Source organism: Diabrotica undecimpunctata, chromosome 5 (genome assembly GCF_040954645.1).
Source record: "Diabrotica undecimpunctata isolate CICGRU chromosome 5, icDiaUnde3, whole genome shotgun sequence".
Taxonomy (NCBI): Eukaryota; Metazoa; Arthropoda; class Insecta; order Coleoptera; family Chrysomelidae; genus Diabrotica; species Diabrotica undecimpunctata.
In genome coordinates this window covers 24,920,464-24,947,708 of record NC_092807.1, presented here as the reverse complement: position 1 = coordinate 24,947,708, position 27,245 = coordinate 24,920,464, and the positions used below count along the sequence as shown (strand labels likewise).

The following is a 27,245-nucleotide window of genomic DNA, read 5'->3' as shown; positions in this document are numbered from 1 at the left end:
CATGATAAAAACTCAGTTCTTAATAGATGGGCACAACATTTCAGCGAACATCTAAATATAAACGATATTGAAGGAGGTTACAACATAGACAATCAACAAAATCTACAACGTCAACTACACAGTGAAGACCCAACAAGAGAAGAAGTGTCAAATGCCATTCTAAAACTCAAAGACAATAAAGCCCCAGGAATCGATGAAATCTATTCGGAAATGTATAAAGAAGGTGGTGATCAACTTTTTGCAGCAATCCATAAACTAATAGTATTTATATGGTAGAATGAATTGGTACCAAAAGAGTGGCTAAAGGGAATAATAGATCCGTTGCATAAAAAGGGTGATCAACTGGAGCGTAAGAACTATAGAGGCATTACTCTGTTACCATGTGCGTATAAAATCTTCGGCAATGTATTGTTTGAAAAACTTAACATTTTACAAAGGATATTTTTGGTCAATATCAATGTGGATTTACTGCTGGAAAGTCAACTAACAATGCAAAATGTGAGCTCATGGGTTAGAATTGAAGGAGAAAACTATACGTTCTTTGACATTAATATTGGTCTAAGACAGGGGACGTACTGGTGTGTCTCATCTTTAATATTGCTTTGGAAAAGGCAATCAAACAATTAAATATTAGAATGAATGGAATTATTTTTAATCTTCTTCTTCTTCTTAGGTTGGAAATCATCATGGCTATGCGGACTCCGTTGACTGCCGACTCTTATTTTTAATAGATCGACGTAAATTCTCGCATTCGCTGATGATATAGTTATGTGGGCAGAAGTTTGAGAGACAGGGTGCAGTGTTTTATAAGGCTTGCGGATGCGGCAAGTGAATTAAGACTTGTGGTAAACGAGGAAAAAATCAAATATATGTTGGTTTCTAAAACCCTCAAATATCCGAATTCAAATTAACAACTATACATTTGAGCAATTCAAATTATATACACGAAGGAATTAAAATTTTCAAAACCAGAGGGCACAAAAAGTAGGGGACGACCACGAAGGAGATGATTGATGATGTGGAAGAAGACCTACAGATTCTACGGGTCAGAAGATGGAGGGAAGTTGCCAGGAATCGACAGAAGGTGCGACTTCTTTGTGAGCAGGCCAGATCCACAACGGATTGTCAAGCCACTGACGATGATGATAATGATAAAAATGCATTTTCCTTGTTCAATAATGTAATTTTCATTTCCACATCATCATTTTTGTTCAACATATTTCCTGGCACTCATACGAAAAGTTTCATTGAGATCCATTCAACTGCAAACATTTGGTTGGTTTATTGCTTCATTGCCTCGTCTAACGTGGGAAAAAGAATAAATCGAAATCAGAACAATACATCAGAATATAACATTAAATATTCCGTGCATTGTAATTTCCAAATCGGTCTTTATTCCATTCGTTGATTTTCTAGGAAATAGACCTCGCTTGTCTCCTTCGGTAGGCTATATCCAGTGTTGTTGTCATTTATCTTGTTCAGCATGTTTTATAGTTTCGTTCATCAATCTCATCTAACGTTTTTTACTTCCTCTCTTGTAATCCCAGGATCGCGAACCTATATGATTATTCTATCTTTCGTTTTGTTGTGTGGTATAGCAAATGATTCTTTTTTTAGTGCGAAGGGGTAAATCAGTTCTATTAGATCATTTTTGGTCTTTGACGAGCACATTTTAAGAAGTATCGTGCATCGATAGAAAAAAATAACATAACTGTGAGATCCCTCAAAAATACTTAATTGTTAACCATTCCACAGGAAATTTAAGCAGTTATAAGAACTGAAACCGATAAAGACTTTGAAAAGATAAAGGTGAGATCCAACGCTCCAAAAGAGTAGTTATAAAAGTAACCTCTATAAATAAACTCTATTACTAACAAGAGAATTTTACTATAATGATTGGAGGTGATAGATTGTCTGGTATTATTAAGGATCAATCGCATTCTAACATTATCTGTCATAAAAACCGAAAACGCAGCGCTCTGCGAACGAGATAAACTACAGAATATAAAACACTTGACATCCTGTATAAACCATACGCTTCACTGTGTACTCTCGATGACCTATGGCTCGCAAATTCAATGGCAGTAGCCGAAACTCGAAAGGGGAAACTGGGCGTGAAAGCTATAAATAGCCGGGTACGTACTCGAAAAATTAAAGTATATCGGGAAAAATTAAACATTTCTAACAGCATTATTAGTCTATACTTATCTTCATTCGGAAATAATAACTCACCTTTGGAAAAAGTAAAGTTAAAAATTCGTAAATAATATCAACAGTCAAAGCCGATCTCTCGTCCAATAGTACAGCATCTACGTAATCCACAAAATAGTTACAGGTAACCAACATATTTATATATTTTCTATCGATATTCTGAAACAAAAAAAAACAAGTTAAATTTCAAATATAAAAAATAAGTTTCATAGTCAAGGGGATCTTTTTCTCGCCGTGATTGAAGATTGATCTCTATTTGAGGGTTTTTATTTGACCTTGAAAGAAGATATGTCGATTTCACCTATAAATCTTATTATATAATTGATAAAAGTCAGAGCGAAAAAAAATTATTTTTTGTAAATCTCTAAAGTGGCTGCCATCAGGGTTAAAGTTTCTTTATATCATATTAAAATAACTGATATAAGAATTATATTTATCATTCTGAAGCTATTTTCTTGTGGTATGTAAGTGACGTCACTTTGTATAAATCGTAACGTGCAACAAAAATAGTATATACAGATTATTTTATAATTCGTTCCTATTAACTGTACAACCAGTAGTTCAACATTTAAAATTTTGTCACTTCTAAAAATATAATTAGGATCAGTTGGTATCTAAAACAGGATTACGCTTTAAATTGCATAAATAAACTGATAAATATAAGTTTGAATTTTCATTTCGGAAATCGTTCTCAAAAAACAAACACTAATGTGTTTCGCAAAGTATCGCATAGGCCTCAGTCCATTTCGTAAAATAATCCATGGCTACCAGGATATAAACTCCTGGTCAAAATTAACGCACCACTCATATTTTTCTCAATAATCTTTATTGATAATTTACTGTGCAAAAAGTTGCCTATGGACCTTGTTTGACAATGACAGTTGTTACGTAAGCTAATAATAGTCTTGATTTAACAATAATTTGTATTAACTTCGTTTTAGACTAAAAGTGAGTTAAACTGCCGATAAAAGTGTCTGTTGCTTAAAAGATGCTTAAAAGTGCCGATTAAAGCAAAGTGCTTGTGAGAAACAAGCTTTTTATTGTGATATTTTTTATCACATGGAAGTTCATTTGCATAAAAATTAAATAAAAAAATGAACCGACAAAGAAATTTGTCAATGGAGGCAGTGCGAGCATCGACTCTCCTAGATGAAGGATATTCAATGACATACGTTGCAGGTTTGTTAGGAAGACATCATTCCAGCATCAGTCGCAAGTTGAGGTGATATAATGAAACAGGGTCGTACCATCGAAGACCAGGTGAAGGGCAAAAACGTTGCACTAATCAAATTGATGATCGTTTTTTGAGACAACGTGCTCTCAGAGATAGGAGAGTCACCAGCAATTTGCTAAAAAATTAACTAGCAGATGTTCGAAATGTCGCGATATCGTCTCGAAGTCGAACAGTTAGAAGACGTTTACATGAAGCAGAATTGAGCAACAGGAAACCGGCCAAAAAACCCTTGCTTACCAGAGAACACAGGGTTCAGAGATTGAATTTTGCAAGATTGCATCAAAATTGGACCATCGATGATTGGAAACGAGTTATTTTCTCCGATGAGACTAAAGTAAGCCTAAAAGCTCCAGATGGTCGTGAGCGTGTCTCGCGAAGGCGAGGAGAAAGGTTTACCAGCTGCAATATCTCTCCTAAAGTACCTTTTGGTGGTGGCTCTAAAATGTTTTGGGGGGAATTTGTTTTGAAGCTCGTACGGAGTTGGTCCCCATACGTACGAGTTCTATGAATGCCCATTATTACTTAGACAACATTATTGTCGAACATGTAGTGCCTTTTGCTCCGTTTCTTGGACCTAATTTTTTATTCATGCAAGACAACGCTCGTCCTTATGTTTCTCGACAGGTTATTGGCTACCTAAATGATGTTGATATTCCATTATTAGAGTGGCCACCTAGCAGTCCGGACATGAATCCTATAGAGCATCTATGGGGCTATCTCAAAAAAAAAAGATTCGAAGTCGTAGACCCCCTATGCCAACCACAACCAACTCATTGGGGCCGTTATTGAAGAATGGGAGAATATTCCGCAAGTTTTTGTTGAACATTTGATATCAAATATGCCTCGACGCATAAATGCAGTCCTAAGAAGCAGAGGAGGGCCCACTCGGTATTAGTGACCAGATGCATTTTATTGTGTTACTTTACTGATTTTTTTCCTTTTTGCAATTTGGAGTTATGCTAGCTTATTTACGCATTTCCGGCAAAAACAAATTTTTAAAGAATCAATAAGGCAAATTAAGGTCATGACAAAGTCATGTTCGACTTATTTGTAGGTGTTTATTATTTTTTCAATGTAACTTAGTTTTATTTTGTCTTCATATTGTAAATATTTAGATTATTTAAAGTGGTGCGTTAATTTTGTCCAGGAGTTTATTTATTTTCATTATTCGTCTCTGGAAGTGGTCCTGCAATGTCGATTGCTACTCTTTCTGACCTGACTGTTGTATTATTTTCTTGCAATTTACGGCAAATGTGACCTACGTCGCCACCATTCCAACATCTGGTTTCGCGTCTCTTCGGCATCGTGTTACGAACTACTTTCCGTACGATTTCCTCCAGACGTTTATTGTTTTGTTCGTCGCTCTCTTCAGAGGTTCGTACTCGAAAGCCCCGTGAAGCTCGACTAGCTGTCTCGTGTTCCAAGGCAATGGCGAGCGGTTCATCTAAAACTTTCGGTCTTGCTAGTCGTAAAGCTTTCTGTAGTTCACTGTCTCTAAAGTATCAGTCAAGGAAACAGCTTTTTCTTCTTCTGTCCAATGATTGGCTGTTGCATTAGCTTCAAATTGTCTAAGGTACATGGACCAAGAAGACTTTCCATTAAATGGTGGCAATTTGCATCTCATATGATGTGTCGTTTCGTCTCTAGGTGATTCTTCTTTCACTACCCGATCTAAAACTACTGCATTAACTGGTGGTAGCACTTTCGTATTAGTTATCATGGTCTCCAATTGTTTGATCTTCTCTTCTACGTCTTCTATCTTGTTTACATTTTTCTGTATCTTATCGAATGTTCTTGAAACTTCTTCAAATTTCTCATTGTTCTGAATACATACTTCTTTAATTATTTGTGAAGTCTCGTCGAATCTTCTAGATACATTTTGTCTAGCTGCTTCTTTAATAATTTGAGACGTTTCATCGAATCTTTTGGAAACGTTTTCGAATTTATCATCATTTTTTCTAGAATTCTCTTCGATCATTTGCGACACATTTTTTAACTACTGCATTAACTGGTGGTAGCACTTTCGTATTAGTTATCATGGTCTCCAATTGTTTGATCTTCTCTTCTACGTCTTCTATCTTGTTTACATTTTTCTGTATCTTATCGAATGTTCTTGAAACTTCTTCAAATTTCTCATTGTTCTGAATACATACTTCTTTAATTATTTGTGAAGTCTCGTCGAATCTTCTAGATACATTTTGTCTAGCTGCTTCTTTAATAATTTGAGACGTTTCATCGAATCTTTTGGAAACGTTTTCGAATTTATCATCATTTTTTCTAGAATTCTCTTCGATCATTTGCGACACATTTTTTATTTTCGTTAAAACTGCTTCTTCTGCTGACTGGAACTGGAATGTCTCTGGGTTATCTCCATTCTTGTTGAGAACATCCTTCAGTCGTTCTTAAAGGATCTTCTTGGACCCGCTGCAGTCTTCATCGCGTTCTTCTAGTTGCTCACACAACTGTTTTACTGCAAGTTCTACTACCAGCATCTTTGGTCAGGCAAACACGTACTTTTTAAATGTTCTTTTTTTTACAAAGAACTACGCGGATGTTCCCGACGAACAATACTTTTCAAAAGTTCAAAAGTCTTTTTTTTTAGCAATCACTGCTGAATTTATTTTTAAACCCCACACCTGACACCACTGTACCGTTTTTAAATAAAACGAGTGGTTCTTAATTTATATAATTATATTTATTTATAAGTTTACAGCACGAAAATATCTTATCCACAAAACTTAGCTAATATCAGAACTACTTATATATAAAAGTTATTATTTACTAGACTATTTTGGAGTAGTCCACCTCTAATTCGTTTGTTTGACCGGTCGATCTCTCCCGCGCTCGATACATCTCTGGAAGCTTTTCGTCGTTTCGTGATGCAACCGTTATATGGGCTACGTCGAATGCATGTTCGTAACAATATTATATATTAATAAATTGTATTTATAAATACGAGGCGTGTTTTTTAAGTAAGTACCGTTTTGGAATTAAAAAAAGACGTGCAAAGATATGGCAATAATTTTATTTTTACATGAAAGACTGTACCTTAATCTACTTTTCTACATAATTTCCGTGAATATTGAGGCACTTGTCATAACGTGGCACCAGTTTTTGAATACCCTCCTGATAAAATTCTGCCGCCTGACTTGTTAACCACTGCATCACAAATGTTTTGACTTCGTTATCGTCTTGAAGACGCTGACCACCCAGGTGTTTCTTCAAGTGCTGGAACAAATGGTAGTCGCTGGGCGCCAGATCAGGGCTGTATGGAGGATGATCTAGAGTTTCCCATTTAAATGATTTGATGAGATCTTTGGTCTGATTAGCCACATGTGGACGGGCATTGTCATGCAGCAAAACGATACTCTTACTCAACTTGCCACGTCTTTTGTTCTGGATTGCACGACGCAGATTTTTCAATGTCTCACAATAAGACGCTGCATTGATTGTCTCATTACGAGGTAGAAACTCCACTAGCAATACTCCTTTTCTGTCCCAAAAAACTGTGCACATGATTTTCTGGGCAGAAATAGTTTGCTTAAACTTCACTCTTTTGGGTGGTGATAAAAGTCGCCATTCCATGGATTGTTGTTTCGATTCTGGTGTGACGTAGGCCACCCACGTTTCGTCACCAGTAACAATTTGGTCTAAAAAATCTTCACCTTCACTGTGGTACCGCTCAAGGAAAGTCAATGCACTGCCTAAACGTTGGGTTTTGTGCAAATCCGTCAACATTTTTGGAACCCAACGTGAACACAATTTCCTGTAATTCAAGTTCTCGGTAACAATGCGATACAAAACACTACGAGAATACTGAGGAAAGCAGTCGGACAATGATGAAATTGTAAAGCGTCTGTTTTCTCTCACCTTTTCTTCCACTTTCCAAATTTCCTCGCACCAAATTTTCATTAACGACCGAAGGACGCCCACTCCGTTCTTTATCATGCACATTTGTGCGGCCATCTTTAAATGCTCTCACCCATTTCCTTACCATTCCATCACTCATAATGTTTTGTCTGTAAACTTCAACGATCTCACGATGAATATCGATTGGTTTTACGCCTTTAGCACTAAGAAATCGTATAACAGCCCGTACTTCACAATCAGCGTGACTCACGATTATTGGAGGCATCTTAAACACTGGAGTAAACAAGTATACAATGAAGAATCAGTCTGTAATGGCGTCAGTGCGTAGACAAGAGATGTAGGTAACCAGCGCTCATGCACGGAACGCCGACCGTAGCGCTGCGGCGGCGGAATCGCAAAACGGTACTTACTTAAAAAAAACATGCCTCGTACATATTAAATTTAGCATAAAAGCTTTAAAAAGTAATTATTGTTGTGTATTGTGATTGTGCTATGCCAAAAACAACTGAATAGTCTGTAGAAAGCTGATAATAGCTGATTATCTTTAATAGATTATTTTGAACATGTAATAATGGCGGGGTTTTTTACTATTAAATGCTCTCAAAGAGATAAGTTAAAGAATTTAGAATATATAATTTTGTATTAAAATGTTTTCTTATGTATTTTAGTGTGTTACTAATAAGTGTATCTACTGTTAATAATATTTCTCAAGCTGTTAAAAATAATGAACTTTTAAAATCACCTCCTAAAAAACGGTAGTAAAAAAAGAGAAACTAATACAGAAGAGTTGAATGTCAGTGGTATTCGTGATATTATTTACGACATGTACAAATCAAGTAGTAAGAACTTTCTCAAATTAGCAAAGGTAGACAGAATGATTGTTCATAAGAAATGTTTATTAAATCATAATGTTTTCTTTATAGAAAAACATGTAACTTAAAAATTATTAAGAGAGAACTTTGTTGAGAAGCAGATGTTCGATGCTTACATTACATCATTATGGAGGTTATTAAACGAATTGGGTTTCAGATGAAAAAAAAAAAAAGATTCTCCAAGGCGTAGAGAAATGGAACTGCCTAATAGTGCAGTAAAGAGAACTTTATTTTAAGAAATTATATTGCAGATAAATTTCTGTATAAGTTTGTATATGTTTTTTTTATGAAATATGGATCTTCCAAAATGGAACAATATTTCGTTCATGGAAAAATGAAGACAAAAGAAGTGTCAGAACCACAAAAACAGATGGTAAAAGGATAGTCACATTAGTCAATTCGTTAATTATACATTATTATTATTAGCATTGGGTTCATTAAATTTATAAAACCTTTACAAAGTTTATACCTACAGTACCAAAGTACCTTTATAAAGTTTTTTTTACTCCTTTTACTACATTTTAAAAATTCAATTGACTAGTGTATTGTATTCTTAAATAGTTGACATTTTAAAAATTCCTTACTTATTAACTATTCTGATGTTTTGGCAACGCTGTGGAGTTCTGACGTCGTAAATCTTAAATAACGTGCACTCATTTTTATATGAAAAATTCTATATAGTCCGTTTCACCCTTTTTGAACGATTTGATATTGAAAACCACTGAAGTAAAATAAAACTGTCAATCAATTACCAATGGCGGAGAGAAATATAATTTCCAAAGTACAATTAATCAATCGCAATTGCATTATAAATACATACAAATAATAGATATTTATACGACAAAAATGCGAGGCAGGGAAAAAATAGTCCTGACTGACTAGTTGACCAAAACACTAGTAATCTTGGGTCAAAATACGACCCTTTCAAAAATATTTTAAGTTTTGTCAAAAAAAACGAATTCATGTGAGCTTGGACTTAATAATTTTTCATACAGTATCTCAAAATGTATAACCGTTTTATCGTTATCCACGTCTTATCCGGGAGAGCAAGGAGACCAAAATACTCTACAGAACTTTAAAACAGTCTAGCTCCATGTAAAAAGCTACCACACCGACTCAAGCTTAAGGTTAGAACGATTTTATGCTGCTGAAAAACTTTACGAGAAAAGACTGTGTAACGGAAAGCGTTTAATTGTTTATTGGTTTGGGAACTCATGTGATTCAAGCCTTAGTTTCGACTGAAAAGGCTATTTGAAAAGTCGTGTTTATTCGAAATAGATTTATGTTATCAGAAACTCATTCAAGTTTCAGCATTGTCAGTTTTCCGTTAAGCAAGTTTTCGCTATGACAATCAATTAGACTCCAGTCAAACAGAACATGCTCAGGGACACCATTGCCTTGGGTTTTTCGAAACTCTGTTTTTGAACAAAGACAACTGTACGTAGCTTTCTCGCGAATTCTTCCTAAAGAAGACGCCTGCGTAAAATTTGTGCATGGACCTTGCCAGGAAAAATTTAACTAATTGAAGGAAGCACGCGGGGTTTCTCGACTAATACTGATACAAAAAAGTTTTTTCCGCTGCTACATAATTTTTCAATTAATATTTTTCGTACGATGCATACATGCACTCCCATATACTTGAATTGAATATGTACTTGTACATGACAGAATACCACTTTACAGTAGTTAAAAATTGGCCAAAAGGTTTTGTTAAAAACTTGTGAATTTTCTCACTCTTAAGTAAATTCGTATAAGTCGGTTTTGTGAATTCGATTTTTTAATGATTAATTCATCCCGTACTGGTGTTATATTAGTGTTACGATAGCCTTGCTACGCCCCTGATGGAACATTCTCGATCGGCGATTCGAGTTGCAAGTTTGGCGCTCTAATGGCAGCGGAAAATTTTACTGAAATTTAGAAGTGAAGTAGAATATATATAAAGATAAATTAAATTGTAGAATCAGTAGATAATATAAATTTGAACGGTTAAGTAAATAAATGTTATAAATTAATTTTGCTTTTAGTGTTACTAGCGGAAGACTGTAAATAAATTCAAATAAATATTACAATAGTATAATTGTTCAGGAACTTCTTTTGAATTTATTATTTTATGTTCTTGCATATTATTTATTTTAATATTTCAAAAAAAGATTGCAGAAATATTTTTCTGCGATTTTTGCGAGTGAGATTTTATAAACTAAGACTTACCTGAGATTTATAGATGTCCAACCACAATTTAGGAAAATACGTGGAATGTAACGGTACAGCTTCGAAACCAACAATCGCGCTTAAAGTTATCAGTACTTCGGTAACAGATTCGTTATTTACAGCCAATCTAAATATCATATCGATGAAATCGTGATACGGATTGTAAAATTTGTCCAAGGCTAAATCATATTCTGGATCCACTCCCTAAAAATAAAAAAAAAATAATTATAATTTCCCAAAAAATTGTTTACCTCGTATGTTATCGAATATGCATTATATTATTGTTATAACCCTAGACCACAAAGGATTATTCTAAAACTAAAGTGAATTGAATTATTCTGCTAGCCTATATACACATATCGATGGTTAAAAGTCGAAATACAAGTCAAAATTTTAAATTTTTTAGGAGAGCGATAAACTTCGATGTTTAGTACATATTTTTTCTTTCTTAGTATTTCTTTACTTATTACTTTAAAAAACATGAGAATACATAGTTTTCATGAATCTGAGGTTTTACCAGAACATTCGGAACAATATTTCCAACCCAAATCCTCATAAATCTAAAAATGGCCAATTTTTGAGGTTTCGATTTGTATGAAAACTCAATTGTTATTTGTAATTGAGGTTGTACCACCAATTTTGTTGATTTTTGGAAACATAGCTTTCTTGTCACGTGACCATTTATGCAGTAGAAGGCAGAAAACATGAACGAAAAGCGAAAAAGCCGATGTACAGTCCCCTGTCTCCCTATCTCTCCCCCTTTATTTAACCTTTTTTTCCGTTTACTTTTGCCTTTTTTTTTCATCCAATTGTCTGAATTTCTTCTTCTTACGATGCCTATCCGTTCCGGATGTTGGCGATCAACATGGCTATCCTAACTTTGCTTGCTGCTATTCTGAATAGTCCGGTTGTCGATGCAATAAACCACTTTCTCAGGTTTTGAAGCCAAGATATTCTTCTTCTCCCTGGTCCTCTCTTTCCAAATACCTCTCCCTGAAGAATGAGTTGCAACAAGCCGTATCTCTGTTCATTCCTCATAACATGGCCAAGATATTCTAGTTTGCGCTCTTTGATGGTGTTAATAATCTCGCATTTCTTGCCTATTCTACGTAGGACCTCAACATTAGTTACACGATCCACCCATGAAATTCTTAAAATACGTCTGTAACACCACATCTCGAATACCTCGAATTTTTTTAAAGAAGCTTCGGAAAGTGTCCAGGCCTCTACTCCGTATAATAACGTAGAAAATACATAGCATCTAATGAGAGAGATTTTGGTAGCAAGTGGTAAATCGTGACTTCTGAAAAGAGACTTCATCATTATGAACGCCGATCTCGCTTTTCCTATGCGTTGTTTTATTTCACTGGAGTGATCCCATTGGCTGTTAATGTTGGTACCAAGGTATGTGTAGCTGTCCACTCTGTCAATTGGATGTTGGTTAACCAAAAGCTGTGTATTTAATATTTCGCGCTTACTGACTACCATGTACTTTGTTTTCTTCGTATTAAGATCAAGTCCGTGTTATCTACTTATATCTGATATACGCAACATTATTCTTTGCAAACCGTCCAGACTATCTGCAAAAACAACTGCGTCGTCGGCATATCTAATGTTGTTTAGACAATTCCGTTGACTAATACGCCTTTTTGTAGTTCGCCTAGCGCTTGCTCGAAGATATATTCAGAGTATATATTAAATAACACCGGGGACAGAATGCATCCTTGCCTCACTCCTCTATCTATGGAGACTGCCTCTGTCAATTGGTCACCCACTTTAATATTGGCTGTTTGGTTGTAATATAAATTATAGATGATTCTTAAGTCCCTATCATCTAACCCCACTTCTTTCAGGATGTTTATCATGCTTTACTCTATCAAATTTAAAGTCGATTTGTAGTCGATAAAACAAGTACACACATCACAGTTAACATCCCTGCATCTTTGCATAAGCACTTGGATAGCGAATAGAGCCTCTCGGGTGCCTAAGGAATCGCGGAATTAAAACTGCGTCCATGATACTTGTTCTTCGCATTTTTTATATATTCTGCCGTGTATCACTTTCAAGAACGTTTTAAGTAAGTGGCTCATTAGGCTAATTGTTCTGTAGTCTTCGCATGTCTTGGCATTTACTTTTTTTGGTATGGTCACGAAGGTCGACTTTAACCAGCTTTGGGGTATTTTTCCAGTTACGTATATGTTGTTGAATACAGTTGTTATCCATTTTATTCCCTGTTCATCCATAAGTTTTAGGAATTCTGCACAAAACTCGTCAGGCCCTACCGCTTTACCATCTTTAGTTCTTTTAATAGCTGACGTGACTTCTTCAATGGTAATCGGAGGTCCTGTTTGGCACTCAGTGTCTTCAACGCCTTTCATCTGCAAAAGTAACTTCCACATAACATTAACAGTGGTTTGTCTTGGTTATCTGCCAAACACCCAACTCTTCTAGGTTTGTATAAGCCTGCGGCTTCTTTAACTTTTTTGTGCATATTAAATGAATCGTGTTTATGATGCAATTGCTGTATTTCCTCACACTGTTTTCTTAGATGCGTATCCTTAGCTATTCTAATAGCTTTTTTGATCTTTTTATCGATTCTTTTGTATAATGACATGTCTTGATCTTTAAACTTTCGCCTCTCTTCCATCATATCTAGAATCTCATTGGTCATCCACGATTTCTTCTTTAATTTTGGTGGTTTGAGAAATTTCTCTCGTATGTCTTTTGAAATTGTATGTAACTTTTCTAGCTCCTGGTCCATTACATCCCATTGAATAACGGTATTCAAATTGTTCTGTATATACCGCTTTACACTATGTTCTGTGTGTTGATCTTTTAATAGCTTGATGTCGAATTTTGGATTGACACTACGTCTAACCTTCTTTAGCCTGAGTCTAATTTTGCCAATCAATGGGTTATGGTCTGATTTGATATCAGCTCCTGGGTATGTCTTGACTAATGTTATGCTGTTCCGGAATCTTTTATTAATCAGAATGTAATCTATTTGATTTCTCACTATGCGGCCTGGAGTATCTTGTGGTGATTTCCATGTATATAATCTTCTGTGTGGGAGTTTGAAGTAAGTGTTAGTAATCACAAACTCTTCTTCTGCTACAAATTCGCCCAGTCGGTCTCCTCGCTCATTTCTTTCTCCAAGTCCAAATTGTCCTATGAATTCTCCCGATTGTCCCCTACCAATTTTGGCATTTAGATCACCCATAATCAAAGTTAAATCCTTTCTGGGGAGGCGTTTTAAGGTGTTCGATAGTTCGTTATAAAATGCTTCACTTATCTCGTCCGGTTTGTCAGCTGTAGGGGCATATACCTGGATAATGTTAGATGTAATTTGGTAGGTATTAAGTTGAAGGAAGAATATTCTTTCCGATATAGGTACAAAGTTTTTAACAGGTCTGAATTTACTATTACATATTTTTATGTTACAAAAAAGATTGCTACATTTTTTCATTTTAAAATGAAACGTTTGGATTTGTTTTGGGTTGGGTCATTTTTGTGTTTTCTATTTTGTCGACAATAAAAAGTGTGCATCAAAAACTGCGGTGTCCTAATGCTTCTTCTTAACCAGCTCGGCTAGACCGAGGCGGCTCCAAAACCCCCAATAAAATTCTTGATCGAATAGATCTCGCCAGTCTAAAGAAAAATGTTTCTCCGTCATATAGACCGGTGTCAAATGGCAGGCAACGTGTCAAACGGTTTACATTTCAACTTTTGCTTTAACGGCTCGCCTTAACAAAAAATTAACAAATTAATTAACAAAAGAATTGGTTGATGATAAGGTTTCATTTTGTTCCCCAAATCATTTTTTTGCCAAACTCAATATGTAAGTTTTTATTATAATTATGTTTAAAAAATGTGTGTCGCCTTAATTTTGTCCAGAAGCTATCTATAAAACACAAACTTAATTTTTAATTTTCTACTCACCCTAGGACATTCCAGTTGATTATGGGGCACAGTCATCTGAACCATTGGCCTCAAGGGTCGCGCTCCTCCTTTTACTGTAAGGATTGGTAACGAGTGACCTTTTCTAGGAAAATACGGTCCTAAGGGTACAGCATCCTGACTATCTTGGAATGCAGAATGACAATGAGAGAGTAGCGGTACCAGAACTTGCATAGTCTCTGATGCCATGATCACAACAAATTCTTTAAGTAATTCTAAAATTAAAAAAAAAAAAGTTTGCAATTTTTTTAAGAAGATATTAGTCTAATTTAATATAATTGTTGTCGCTATTTGTTAAGAAGACTTTAAAAACGTCACTACTTTGCAAATTTCACTTTGTCTCTGACATGCGCAAACAAATAACGATGACCTTGCGATGATTGAGCGAGATAGTAGAAACGCATGTACACTCCCCGTAATATTCAAATATTTTAAAATAAAATCATGAGAATTCGGTTACAAATTTTGTTTGAGACAAGGTTACTCCAAATAATTTTCAAAAAATCGACATTTTTTTTTTAAAATTGCTAGAAAATACTTTTAGGAATAGTATATAATTAGTCCCTAAGGCCCGCGCCATCTTGAAGTAGGTAGATAAGAGGGAAGGGCGCAGCGCTCCAAACGGTTAATCCAGCCATTCAAACAGGCCGGGTGATGGCAGCTGTTATCAAGATAAACCAAACGGTATTCTACTCTTTAGATATCTCTCTATGATCGGTACCACAAAGAAAAATATTTATTGTTATTTAAAAAAAATTAATAAACAATTAAGAGTGTAAAAAAGAGGTCGAAAAATTCAAAAGTCCGCCATTATGTTTTTTTTTTAGTGAAAATGATTAATTGTAGCACCTACCATAGCCAATTAAATACAGAATATGACACCTTTTAGTTTTTTGCTTTCGGATGATTCGTTTCCAAGAAATAATGACACCCACCAACAAACTGGATGAGTTTGGGCAGCCATTTTCAGAAAGGACATTTTGAAAAAAAAAAAAAAAAATTTCAAATAGTATAATGTATGTACTTTCACCAGTAAAAAGTTTGATAAAAAAACACAGTTTTTGGAGGAACCTGGACTAAAAGAATTCTGTAATAGATTTTTATTTACATCTTTTGATACAAAGTATCAAATAGTAAATAAATTTGATACAAAGTAAAATTTATGCAAAGTAAAATAAATTCATTTAACAAATTTTTAATATCAATAATTATGTAATAAAAGGGTGAAGAAATATTTATGAATATAATAAACAATTTTTTTTGAAGGTATACAGTGTTTGATGAATATTGATTTCTAAATAAAAGCAAACAATACCTATTCACTAAATAAAAAAAAATGCAATAACAACTGTAGTGTCTGGTACATTTTATGAGATTTTTATAATTGCTTTCGCAATAGAATATCAACAATAAAACAAACTAACTACTCACTACATAAAAATGAAACAATATCAGGTTCATGCTTTCGTAGTAGACTATCAACAATAAAACAATAAATGATACCTAACTGTTTTTAAATTATTGGAAATAAATCTACCGTATAACGAAAGAATTAGATTTTTCACTTTAGTGTGTTGAAATATTTGTTTGCAATCGATTTCTATGAATCACTATCATCGAATTCACTATGTTCACTTTCAGAACAATAAAATTTTCGTCTGAATCGTCATTGATAATAATTTGATCTATTGCATTGGTTCTAAGTTAAGAAGTTTTTTTTTTCAAATTTGAGATCACGTTGGCAGCGATTGTGTCATATTGGTGTAAAATTGGAGAAAAATTCATTGTACAAAATTTTCAACATCTATAATAAAAAAGTGATGTTTTTACTTCCAACATACTGTTTAAGCGACGTCCAAACAAGGTCAAGTGGATTAAGATTTGGCTGATAAGGTGGTAAGGTGATGATCGACTTTTAATATATCACCTGAAAATAATATGTTTTTGTTTCGTAGCCAATGTTTCATTTCATTTTTTTTTTTTGAGATGCTGATGTAGATTTTTCAAACTGTACGTATTGTTGTACGGTGCATTATCATTATCGAACTACGTGGTAGTAAATTAGATATAAGTTTGGTCCGGAGCCATTTCTTGTAAGTAACAAAATTCATGTATCACGAAAATCATTATGTATTGTGTGGAAGAACAAAAGTTTCCCTTTAATATTATTTCTTTGTTGACAATATTTTTAACTTTACCCTTGCTTATACCAACTATAAAAGAATTAATACCCCTCCACGTTGTGCTTCCAACGTCATAAACTTCAATACATTGCAGAAGATGTCCCTACTTTGTACACTTAAAACCTTATATTTTACTAGCTCCATAATTAAAATTCTGCCACGGATTGATACAACCTTGAAAGACAAAGTGAAATTTGCTTAGTGTAAGCATATGGTCTTTAATAAATATATTATTTCTCTATTCTTTCAAATTTTTGTCATCACATGCCAAATAAAACTTTGCATCTATCCTCTTTTAAAGAAAAACTTGTATAAATGCCACAAAAAGGTTGGATTCAGTTAAAAAACGAGACAATCAAGCGAAACGTTGTCTTTACAAACTGTATATACTAATATACTGATAATTATAGAATCATATAAATAAGGAAATAACGCTTCTATCACAGTGATATACTTTTACATACTAGGCTTACATGTTTTTAGACAAAATATATCATAAATCTTAAAATAATCCTTACCTATACATAACGTTCTCATCTCCGGAGGATTGTAAGTATTCAATAAAGTTGCCAGTTTTCTTAACACCTCCAGCCAGTCTTTTGTAGCAAGTAAAATTCCTCTAGCATCTTTAATGTCTCTGTACATTCTAATACTAACCAAAAGATCTTGCATTATAGTGAGAATGTCTAACATATCACCCACAACATGACAAGCGGTTGCTTCGTGAAGCATTAAATGAAGATTTTGAAAACACTACAAGAGAAAAAAAGTATATATAGTTAGTTTTAACTTTATAGTTATAACATAAGCCGGTCTAGTTTTAGCCAATACATTAATACGCCGAAGTATACTGTATAAATATACCTAAACAAGTGTCGCGAAACGAATTTGCTAAGGATTTTAAGTATATAGTTAAAAACTAAGGATTGAAATCCGTATAATGTGCAACATTAGCATTAGTATATAGTACTATAATCTGGCAAAGAATAAATGAAATTCGTCATCCGAAATCACGCGCCGTAAGTGGTGAAATGTAGCCGAAATCACGTGCCCATCATGAATTCTAGGAAATTTTGAATTCGATCATTGAGAACACGTAAGAAAATATGTTTCCTTGCTGGTCACTTTACATTGTAACATAATATATTTCTGCTTTTAATAATAAGAATAATACATTAGATCTAGTTTATAAAATAAGTTTTCATTCACATTAATAATGTGTCGACTGTGCCGGTGAGCGGAAATCGACTATATACCTAAAGATGTGAAATATTCAAATTAGTATATTCTTTTTATTTCAGAAAAATTTCTGTCGCTTCTGGAAAGGAGCTCATTCATTATTATGCAAATACATACATAAACATTAAGCATAATTTAGTGCAAAGGCATAAAAAGTAAGAAAAAATAGTTACCTCAAAAACAATTTGCAAACCACCATTATAAACGACGTACAACTTATCATCGTTGGTTTCTAATAGTATTCTAAACGCCGATATTAATGTACCCCAACTCGTTCTTCCATCGAGACACTGAAAACACTTTCATTTTTAGTTATTAATGATTAGCTTGTACGTTTTTACATTTACCTGTAGATAGGTCATTAGCGTATTTTTCCTAAAACTATAAATTTCTCTTTGCTCGCCTTCTGAAGCATCGGGATGTTTAATCACCATTAGTTGCATTAATTTAAATAGTTCTTCTACAGCCTATAACAAATAATAATGTGTTGAAATATATAAGCATATACCTATATGTGCATAGACCCCAACCCCTCCCGATAGTCTTAAATCTCTCTCTCTCTCTCTCTCTCTCTCTCTCTCTCTTTCTCTCTCTCTTTCTCTCTCTCTCTCTCTCTCTCTTTAGAAACCACAACCTTCTTGGATCCAATTTCGACTGCCTTAAGTCAATATATCCAATAAATTGGCTCACCTGATCACCAAAAACTCAATCAACACTCGAGCTCCACAAAACAGCTCAGATCCTACACCGAGGACAATAACATCTCTGCCTCAATCAATCTGACCAAGAAATCCTAGCTCCAACTCCGAGAATAGCCCAAACCAAACCATCCCCGAAACAAGCTAGCCCATTCCTCAACCAACCACACTACACGACCAATCTAGATAATCTTTACCTTGAACCACACAACTCTGAATTGACACTAGCCATAAATGTCACATCACACATTCATACCACCTCTATAACCAAACAGAATCAATACAAATACAGGATAGAAAACATCCCTCCCGGCATTTTCCAGGAAATTAAGTTCTTCTTAATCATAAAATCCAATGAGCTCCTGTCAAACAATATTGCCTCTCTAAAAGTCTAGCGGTCAGATAAAACAGCCAATGTCAATACCTCCCAATCCTTCAATATTCACGTACTTCAATCTAAACTCCGCAATATCATCGGTGAAAACTCAGTCACCATAGACCCAAAACTTTCACGGAAAGCCACCCACAATCCGTACCCCATATCCAGAAAGTATAATTACCGGCTCCCGTACCATACCAACCAATTTCATACGAGTCCTCACAGACTCTGAACCCAAATTCGCTGATTCACTCTCGAGAGGTATTGATATTAACAGGCATAAATTTCCCTTTGCGTCTAAAGTATTGCTCGAGATGTTGCCAAAGCGGACATCTCAACACCGAATGCCTCCAAAAAACAACTATCCGTCCCAACTGTTGACAACAGCACAAATCGCTTGCAAGCCCTACAGCCAATGCTGCTATTTGAATACAAGAAAAGCTCCACCAACTAGTCCACATCAAACCCCACCCGTAACTTCTCCCAAAAACACTTTTCAACGCCTTCCCCAAAAAAAAAAAGAATGAAATTTTTCAAAACTTCAAACTTATATCAAAGTAGTTTTTCATTTATTTGTTTCATGTTTCCATTGATTTGTTGAGACGTATATTCAATTTGACCCATATTACCCATTTTTAGGTAAGGTTTTGATCGCTAAAAAGCAGTCCATCGCTCAAAGGTTTAGAGATGTTTATTTAACATCCACTCAAGAACCTCCTAAGAACCTGAACCGTCTAAATTCGAACTGTTCTTAATTTTTGGATTTTTAAAAATCCGGAACGTCGTTTTGAAATCTATTGTAGTTCTGTTTACAGTTCGCTTAATCAAAAAAGCCTATTAATGTTTATTAAAAAAAAATGTCTAACAAACTGGAAATGTAAAAATGAAACACAAAAATATTGTCAAATTTATATCTGATCGATCTATTCCATCCGTTTCTATAACATTAGCAACAATCTAACGATGACAAAGTTTCTTCTACCATCATTAAGGTTTAACCAAATAATATAACTTGTTAATAAACTTACCTGGGGATATTGAGTTGGATGCGGAGTGATGTTTTTAAATGCCCATTGTAAGTTTTGATGTTGTGCTAAGCTTCTAGTAAACGTCCTAGATTGTTGGCACATCATTCTTAAGATACCGTAGTAAGCTGGTAACATGGCCCTATTATACATAACTATTTCTTGATCGTCATGATCAGCTCTAAAAATGTTATAACATTAGAATACTTAAATATAAAAGAAACATGTGACATGAGGTTTCAAGATTCCATACATCAAAACGAAGTATAAATGGCAACACTGCGCGCCGCAGTTTATACGCCCGTAGAAAAGGTTCAAACAATAAAATGGTTTTATGGTGGTAATTCTGGACAAAAGTAGACAACAGTGGACAACAGAGACCAATTCCTTGCGTACAGTCAGTTCATAATATTGTTAAAAATTTTGAGAGTTGTTATATAAAAATATACAGGATTAATGCAGGAAAAAAAAGGAAAGTGGTTCAATAATGACCTACAACTACATATTTTTCAATAGTGGTAGAGAAGATTAAAGACTATCATTGTGAACTAGTTCAAATAATGAACACAAAGATCAAACCAACTACATACTCGTGCGAAAAGGATGGAAAACCTCAGTAATAAACGTATAAGCTTCGCCTGGAACATAATGTAGATAACTCAAACTACACACAACTAGAAAAATCCATCAGACAAAACAGCTAAGGGTAAATAATGCAGAAGAATTTCAGATGAAACTGATAAACAAAGAAAAACCACAAATATTAGAAGACACAAATAAAACATGGAATGGAATAAAAAGCTGGATACATTCAGCGGAAAAAGAGTAAAATCCAAACGAACAAATATTAAATGTCAGAGGAAACATTAGAATTAGTGAAAAAAAGAAGAGTTAAGTTATGCTACAACATACCACAAAAACAGGAAACAACACTCAAGAAATAGCAAAGCTAAGCAGGAAAATAAAATGTATGTGCATCAGAGATAAAAACAACCATATAAATAACGTAGTTCTACCGGTTTTCTGTAAAATTCTTCGTTTAACAAAGTATCAAAGTATTTTTTATCATTCTTTGCTACGGTGTTGCTAATATATTTGCATTTGAGGTCAAACTTCGTGTGTTTTATCTTTGGATAGGCAAAGTTAAAGAAAAAAACTTTCAATCGTTCTCGACTTTTAAAAGCTCTTGTTAACAACGAGGATTATGTTGCTGTTATAGACCAGGAGTAGCATAATATACTTAGCCACTTAGGCATCCTCAAAAGTTAATTTGCTCATTGCCCAGAATATGAAAGCAGTGAGACAGAATCTTTGAAAAAGCTTATTCGAAATCTTTTCAATGTGAAGCCTACAAGCCTGACAATATTCAAGAGGAGAATTATATTTTCTGTTTTATATTGCTTGTAGCTAGAAACGAGCGAGGAGATCAACTGGCGTAATTTGCAGCAGAATAATAGTTTGTAATTATTAATACCTACTTCAAACTCACACGCAGAATATTAAACACCTGAAGCAGAGATATCGCTTGTTGCAACTCATTCTTCACAGCAAGGTGTATGGAAAAAGAGAACAAGGAAGAACAATAATCTCTTGGTTTCAAAACCTGAGAAAATATATTTTCTGTTTTATATTGCTTGTAGCTAGAAATGAGCGAGGAGATCAACTGGCGTAATTTGCAGCAGAATAATAGTTTGTAATTATTAATACCTACTTCAAACTCACACGCAGAATATTAAACACCTGAAGCAGAGATATCGCTTGTTGCAACTCATTCTTCACAGCAAGGTGTATGGAAAAAGAGAACAAGGAAGAACAATAATCTCTTGGTTTCAAAACCTGAGAAAATATATTTTCTGTTTTATATTGCTTGTAGCTAGAAATGAGCGAGGAGATCAACTGGCGTAATTTGCAGCAGAATAATAGTTTGTAATTATTAATACCTACTTCAAACTCACACGCAGAATATTAAACACCTGAAGCAGAGATATCGCTTGTTGCAACTGATTCTTCAGAGCAAGGTGTATGGAAAAAGAGAACAAGGAAGAACAATAATCTCTTGGTTTCAAAACCTGAGAAAATATATTTTCTGTTTTATATTGCTTGTAGCTAGAAATGAGCGAGGAGATCAACTGGCGTAATTTGCAGCAGAATAATAGTTTGTAATTATTAATACCTACTTCAAACTCACACGCAGAATATTAAACACCTGAAGCAGAGATATCGCTTGTTGCAACTGATTCTTCAGAGCAAGGTGTATGGAAAAAGAGAACAAGGAAGAACAATAATCTCTTGGTTTCAAAACCTGAGAAAATATATTTTCTGTTTTATATTGCTTGTAGCTAGAAATGAGCGAGGAGATCAACTGGCGTAATTTGCAGCAGAATAATAGTTTGTAATTATTAATACCTACTTCAAACTCACACGCAGAATATTAAACACCTGAAGCAGAGATATCGCTTGTTGCAACTGATTCTTCACAGCAAGGTGTATGGAAAAAGAGAACAAGGAAGAACAATAATCTCTTGGTTTCAAAACCTGAGAAAATATATTTTCTGTTTTATATTGCTTGTAGCTAGAAATGAGCGAGGAGATCAACTGGCGTAATTTGCAGCAGAATAATAGTTTGTAATTATTAATACCTACTTCAAACTCACACGCAGAATATTAAACACCTGAAGCAGAGATATCGCTTGTTGCAACTGATTCTTCAGAGCAAGGTGTATGGAAAAAGAGAACAAGGAAGAACAATAATCTCTTGGTTTCAAAACCTGAGAAAATATATTTTCTGTTTTATATTGCTTGTAGCTAGAAATGAGCGAGGAGATCAACTGGCGTAATTTGCAGCAGAATAATAGTTTGTAATTATTAATACCTACTTCAAACTCACACGCAGAATATTAAACACCTGAAGCAGAGATATCGCTTGTTGCAACTGATTCTTCAGAGCAAGGTGTATGGAAAAAGAGAACAAGGAAGAACAATAATCTCTTGGTTTCAAAACCTGAGAAAATATATTTTCTGTTTTATATTGCTTGTAGCTAGAAATGAGCGAGGAGATCAACTGGCGTAATTTGCAGCAGAATAATAGTTTGTAATTATTAATACCTACTTCAAACTCACACGCAGAATATTAAACACCTGAAGCAGAGATATCGCTTGTTGCAACTCATTCTTCACAGCAAGGTGTATGGAAAAAGAGAACAAGGAAGAACAATAATCTCTTGGTTTCAAAACCTGAGAAAATATATTTTCTGTTTTATATTGCTTGTAGCTAGAAATGAGCGAGGAGATCAACTGGCGTAATTTGCAGCAGAATAATAGTTTGTAATTATTAATACCTACTTCAAACTCACACGCAGAATATTAAACACCTGAAGCAGAGATATCGCTTGTTGCAACTCATTCTTCACAGCAAGGTGTATGGAAAAAGAGAACAAGGAAGAACAATAATCTCTTGGTTTCAAAACCTGAGAAAATATATTTTCTGTTTTATATTGCTTGTAGCTAGAAATGAGCGAGGAGATCAACTGGCGTAATTTGCAGCAGAATAATAGTTTGTAATTATTAATACCTACTTCAAACTCACACGCAGAATATTAAACACCTGAAGCAGAGATATCGCTTGTTGCAACTGATTCTTCAGAGCAAGGTGCATGGAAAAAGAGAACAAGGAAGAACAATAATCTCTTGGTTTCAAAACCTGAGAAAATATATTTTCTGTTTTATATTGCTTGTAGCTAGAAATGAGCGAGGAGATCAACTGGCGTAATTTGCAGCAGAATAATAGTTTGTAATTATTAATACCTACTTCAAACTCACACGCAGAATATTAAACACCTGAAGCAGAGATATCGCTTGTTGCAACTGATTCTTCAGAGCAAGGTGTATGGAAAAAGAGAACAAGGAAGAACAATAATCTCTTGGTTTCAAAACCTGAGAAAATATATTTTCTGTTTTATATTGCTTGTAGCTAGAAATGAGCGAGGAGATCAACTGGCGTAATTTGCAGCAGAATAATAGTTTGTAATTATTAATACCTACTTCAAACTCACACGCAGAATATTAAACACCTGAAGCAGAGATATCGCTTGTTGCAACTGATTCTTCAGAGCAAGGTGCATGGAAAAAGAGAACAAGGAAGAACAATAATCTCTTGGTTTCAAAACCTGAGAAAATATATTTTCTGTTTTATATTGCTTGTAGCTAGAAATGAGCGAGGAGATCAACTGGCGTAATTTGCAGCAGAATAATAGTTTGTAATTATTAATACCTACTTCAAACTCACACGCAGAATATTAAACACCTGAAGCAGAGATATCGCTTGTTGCAACTCATTCTTCACAGCAAGGTGTATGGAAAAAGAGAACAAGGAAGAACAATAATCTCTTGGTTTCAAAACCTGAGAAAATATATTTTCTGTTTTATATTGCTTGTAGCTAGAAATGAGCGAGGAGATCAACTGGCGTAATTTGCAGCAGAATAATAGTTTGTAATTATTAATACCTACTTCAAACTCACACGCAGAATATTAAACACCTGAAGCAGAGATATCGCTTGTTGCAACTCATTCTTCACAGCAAGGTGTATGGAAAAAGAGAACAAGGAAGAACAATAATCTCTTGGTTTCAAAACCTGAGAAAATATATTTTCTGTTTTATATTGCTTGTAGCTAGAAATGAGCGAGGAGATCAACTGGCGTAATTTGCAGCAGAATAATAGTTTGTAATTATTAATACCTACTTCAAACTCACACGCAGAATATTAAACACCTGAAGCAGAGATATCGCTTGTTGCAACTGATTCTTCAGAGCAAGGTGTATGGAAAAAGAGAACAAGGAAGAACAATAATCTCTTGGTTTCAAAACCTGAGAAAATATATTTTCTGTTTTATATTGCTTGTAGCTAGAAATGAGCGAGGAGATCAACTGGCGTAATTTGCAGCAGAATAATAGTTTGTAATTATTAATACCTACTTCAAACTCACACGCAGAATATTAAACACCTGAAGCAGAGATATCGCTTGTTGCAACTCATTCTTCACAGCAAGGTGTATGGAAAAAGAGAACAAGGAAGAACAATAATCTCTTGGTTTCAAAACCTGAGAAAATATATTTTCTGTTTTATATTGCTTGTAGCTAGAAATGAGCGAGGAGATCAACTGGCGTAATTTGCAGCAGAATAATAGTTTGTAATTATTAATACCTACTTCAAACTCACACGCAGAATATTAAACACCTGAAGCAGAGATATCGCTTGTTGCAACTGATTCTTCAGAGCAAGGTGTATGGAAAAAGAGAACAAGGAAGAACAATAATCTCTTGGTTTCAAAACCTGAGAAAATATATTTTCTGTTTTATATTGCTTGTAGCTAGAAATGAGCGAGGAGATCAACTGGCGTAATTTGCAGCAGAATAATAGTTTGTAATTATTAATACCTACTTCAAACTCACACGCAGAATATTAAACACCTGAAGCAGAGATATCGCTTGTTGCAACTGATTCTTCAGAGCAAGGTGCATGGAAAAAGAGAACAAGGAAGAACAATAATCTCTTGGTTTCAAAACCTGAGAAAATATATTTTCTGTTTTATATTGCTTGTAGCTAGAAATGAGCGAGGAGATCAACTGGCGTAATTTGCAGCAGAATAATAGTTTGTAATTATTAATACCTACTTCAAACTCACACGCAGAATATTAAACACCTGAAGCAGAGATATCGCTTGTTGCAACTGATTCTTCAGAGCAAGGTGTATGGAAAAAGAGAACAAGGAAGAACAATAATCTCTTGGTTTCAAAACCTGAGAAAATATATTTTCTGTTTTATATTGCTTGTAGCTAGAAATGAGCGAGGAGATCAACTGGCGTAATTTGCAGCAGAATAATAGTTTGTAATTATTAATACCTACTTCAAACTCACACGCAGAATATTAAACACCTGAAGCAGAGATATCGCTTGTTGCAACTGATTCTTCAGAGCAAGGTGTATGGAAAAAGAGAACAAGGAAGAACAATAATCTCTTGGTTCCAAACCTGAGAAAATATATTTTCTGTTTTATATTGCTTGTAGCTAGAAATGAGCGAGGAGATCAACTGGCGTAATTTGCAGCAGAATAATAGTTTGTAATTATTAATACCTACTTCAAACTCACACGCAGAATATTAAACACCTGAAGCAGAGATATCGCTTGTTGCAACTGATTCTTCAGAGCAAGGTGTATGGAAAAAGAGAACAAGGAAGAACAATAATCTCTTGGTTTCAAAACCTGAGAAAATATATTTTCTGTTTTATATTGCTTGTAGCTAGAAATGAGCGAGGAGATCAACTGGCGTAATTTGCAGCAGAATAATAGTTTGTAATTATTAATACCTACTTCAAACTCACACGCAGAATATTAAACACCTGAAGCAGAGATATCGCTTGTTGCAACTGATTCTTCAGAGCAAGGTGTATGGAAAAAGAGAACAAGGAAGAACAATAATCTCTTGGTTTCAAAACCTGAGAAAATATATTTTCTGTTTTATATTGCTTGTAGCTAGAAATGAGCGAGGAGATCAACTGGCGTAATTTGCAGCAGAATAATAGTTTGTAATTATTAATACCTACTTCAAACTCACACGCAGAATATTAAACACCTGAAGCAGAGATATCGCTTGTTGCAACTCATTCTTCACAGCAAGGTGTATGGAAAAAGAGAACAAGGAAGAACAATAATCTCTTGGTTTCAAAACCTGAGAAAATATATTTTCTGTTTTATATTGCTTGTAGCTAGAAATGAGCGAGGAGATCAACTGGCGTAATTTGCAGTAGAATAATAGTTTGTAATTATTAATATCTACTTCAAACTCACACGCAGAATATTAAACACCTGAAGCAGAGATATCGCTTGTTGCAACTGATTCTTCAGAGCAAGGTGTATGGAAAAAGAGAACAAGGAAGAACAATAATCTCTTGGTTTCAAAACCTGAGAAAATATATTTTCTGTTTTATATTGCTTGTAGCTAGAAATGAGCGAGGAGATCAACTGGCGTAATTTGCAGCAGAATAATAGTTTGTAATTATTAATACCTACTTCAAACTCACACGCAGAATATTAAACACCTGAAGCAGAGATATCGCTTGTTGCAACTGATTCTTCAGAGCAAGGTGTATGGAAAAAGAGAACAAGGAAGAACAATAATCTCTTGGTTTCAAAACCTGAGAAAATATATTTTCTGTTTTATATTGCTTGTAGCTAGAAATGAGCGAGGAGATCAACTGGCGTAATTTGCAGCAGAATAATAGTTTGTAATTATTAATACCTACTTCAAACTCACACGCAGAATATTAAACACCTGAAGCAGAGATATCGCTTGTTGCAACTCATTCTTCA

The 27,245-nt window shown here is 34.5% G+C and overlaps 1 protein-coding gene across 2 annotated transcripts in view; it reads right to left on the bottom strand.

Moving 5' to 3' along the window:
* puf (ubiquitinyl hydrolase 1 puf) overlaps positions 1–27,245 on the bottom strand; it is a 129,554-nt gene that overhangs the window by 11,527 nt on the left and 90,782 nt on the right. Inside the window, exons 32-38 of one of the 2 annotated variants that reach the window (XM_072531762.1) lie at positions 19,880–20,057; positions 18,122–18,241; positions 17,948–18,073; positions 17,054–17,288; positions 14,335–14,567; positions 10,396–10,599; positions 2,233–2,370 (exon numbers count right to left, since the gene is read on the bottom strand). In XM_072531762.1, coding sequence (XP_072387863.1) covers positions 2,233–2,370; positions 10,396–10,599; positions 14,335–14,567; positions 17,054–17,288; positions 17,948–18,073; positions 18,122–18,241; positions 19,880–20,057 — 1,234 coding nt within the window. The remainder of the gene's footprint in view (positions 1–2,232; positions 2,371–10,395; positions 10,600–14,334; positions 14,568–17,053; positions 17,289–17,947; positions 18,074–18,121; positions 18,242–19,879; positions 20,058–27,245) is intronic. The other variant, XM_072531763.1, reaches the window with a different exon arrangement.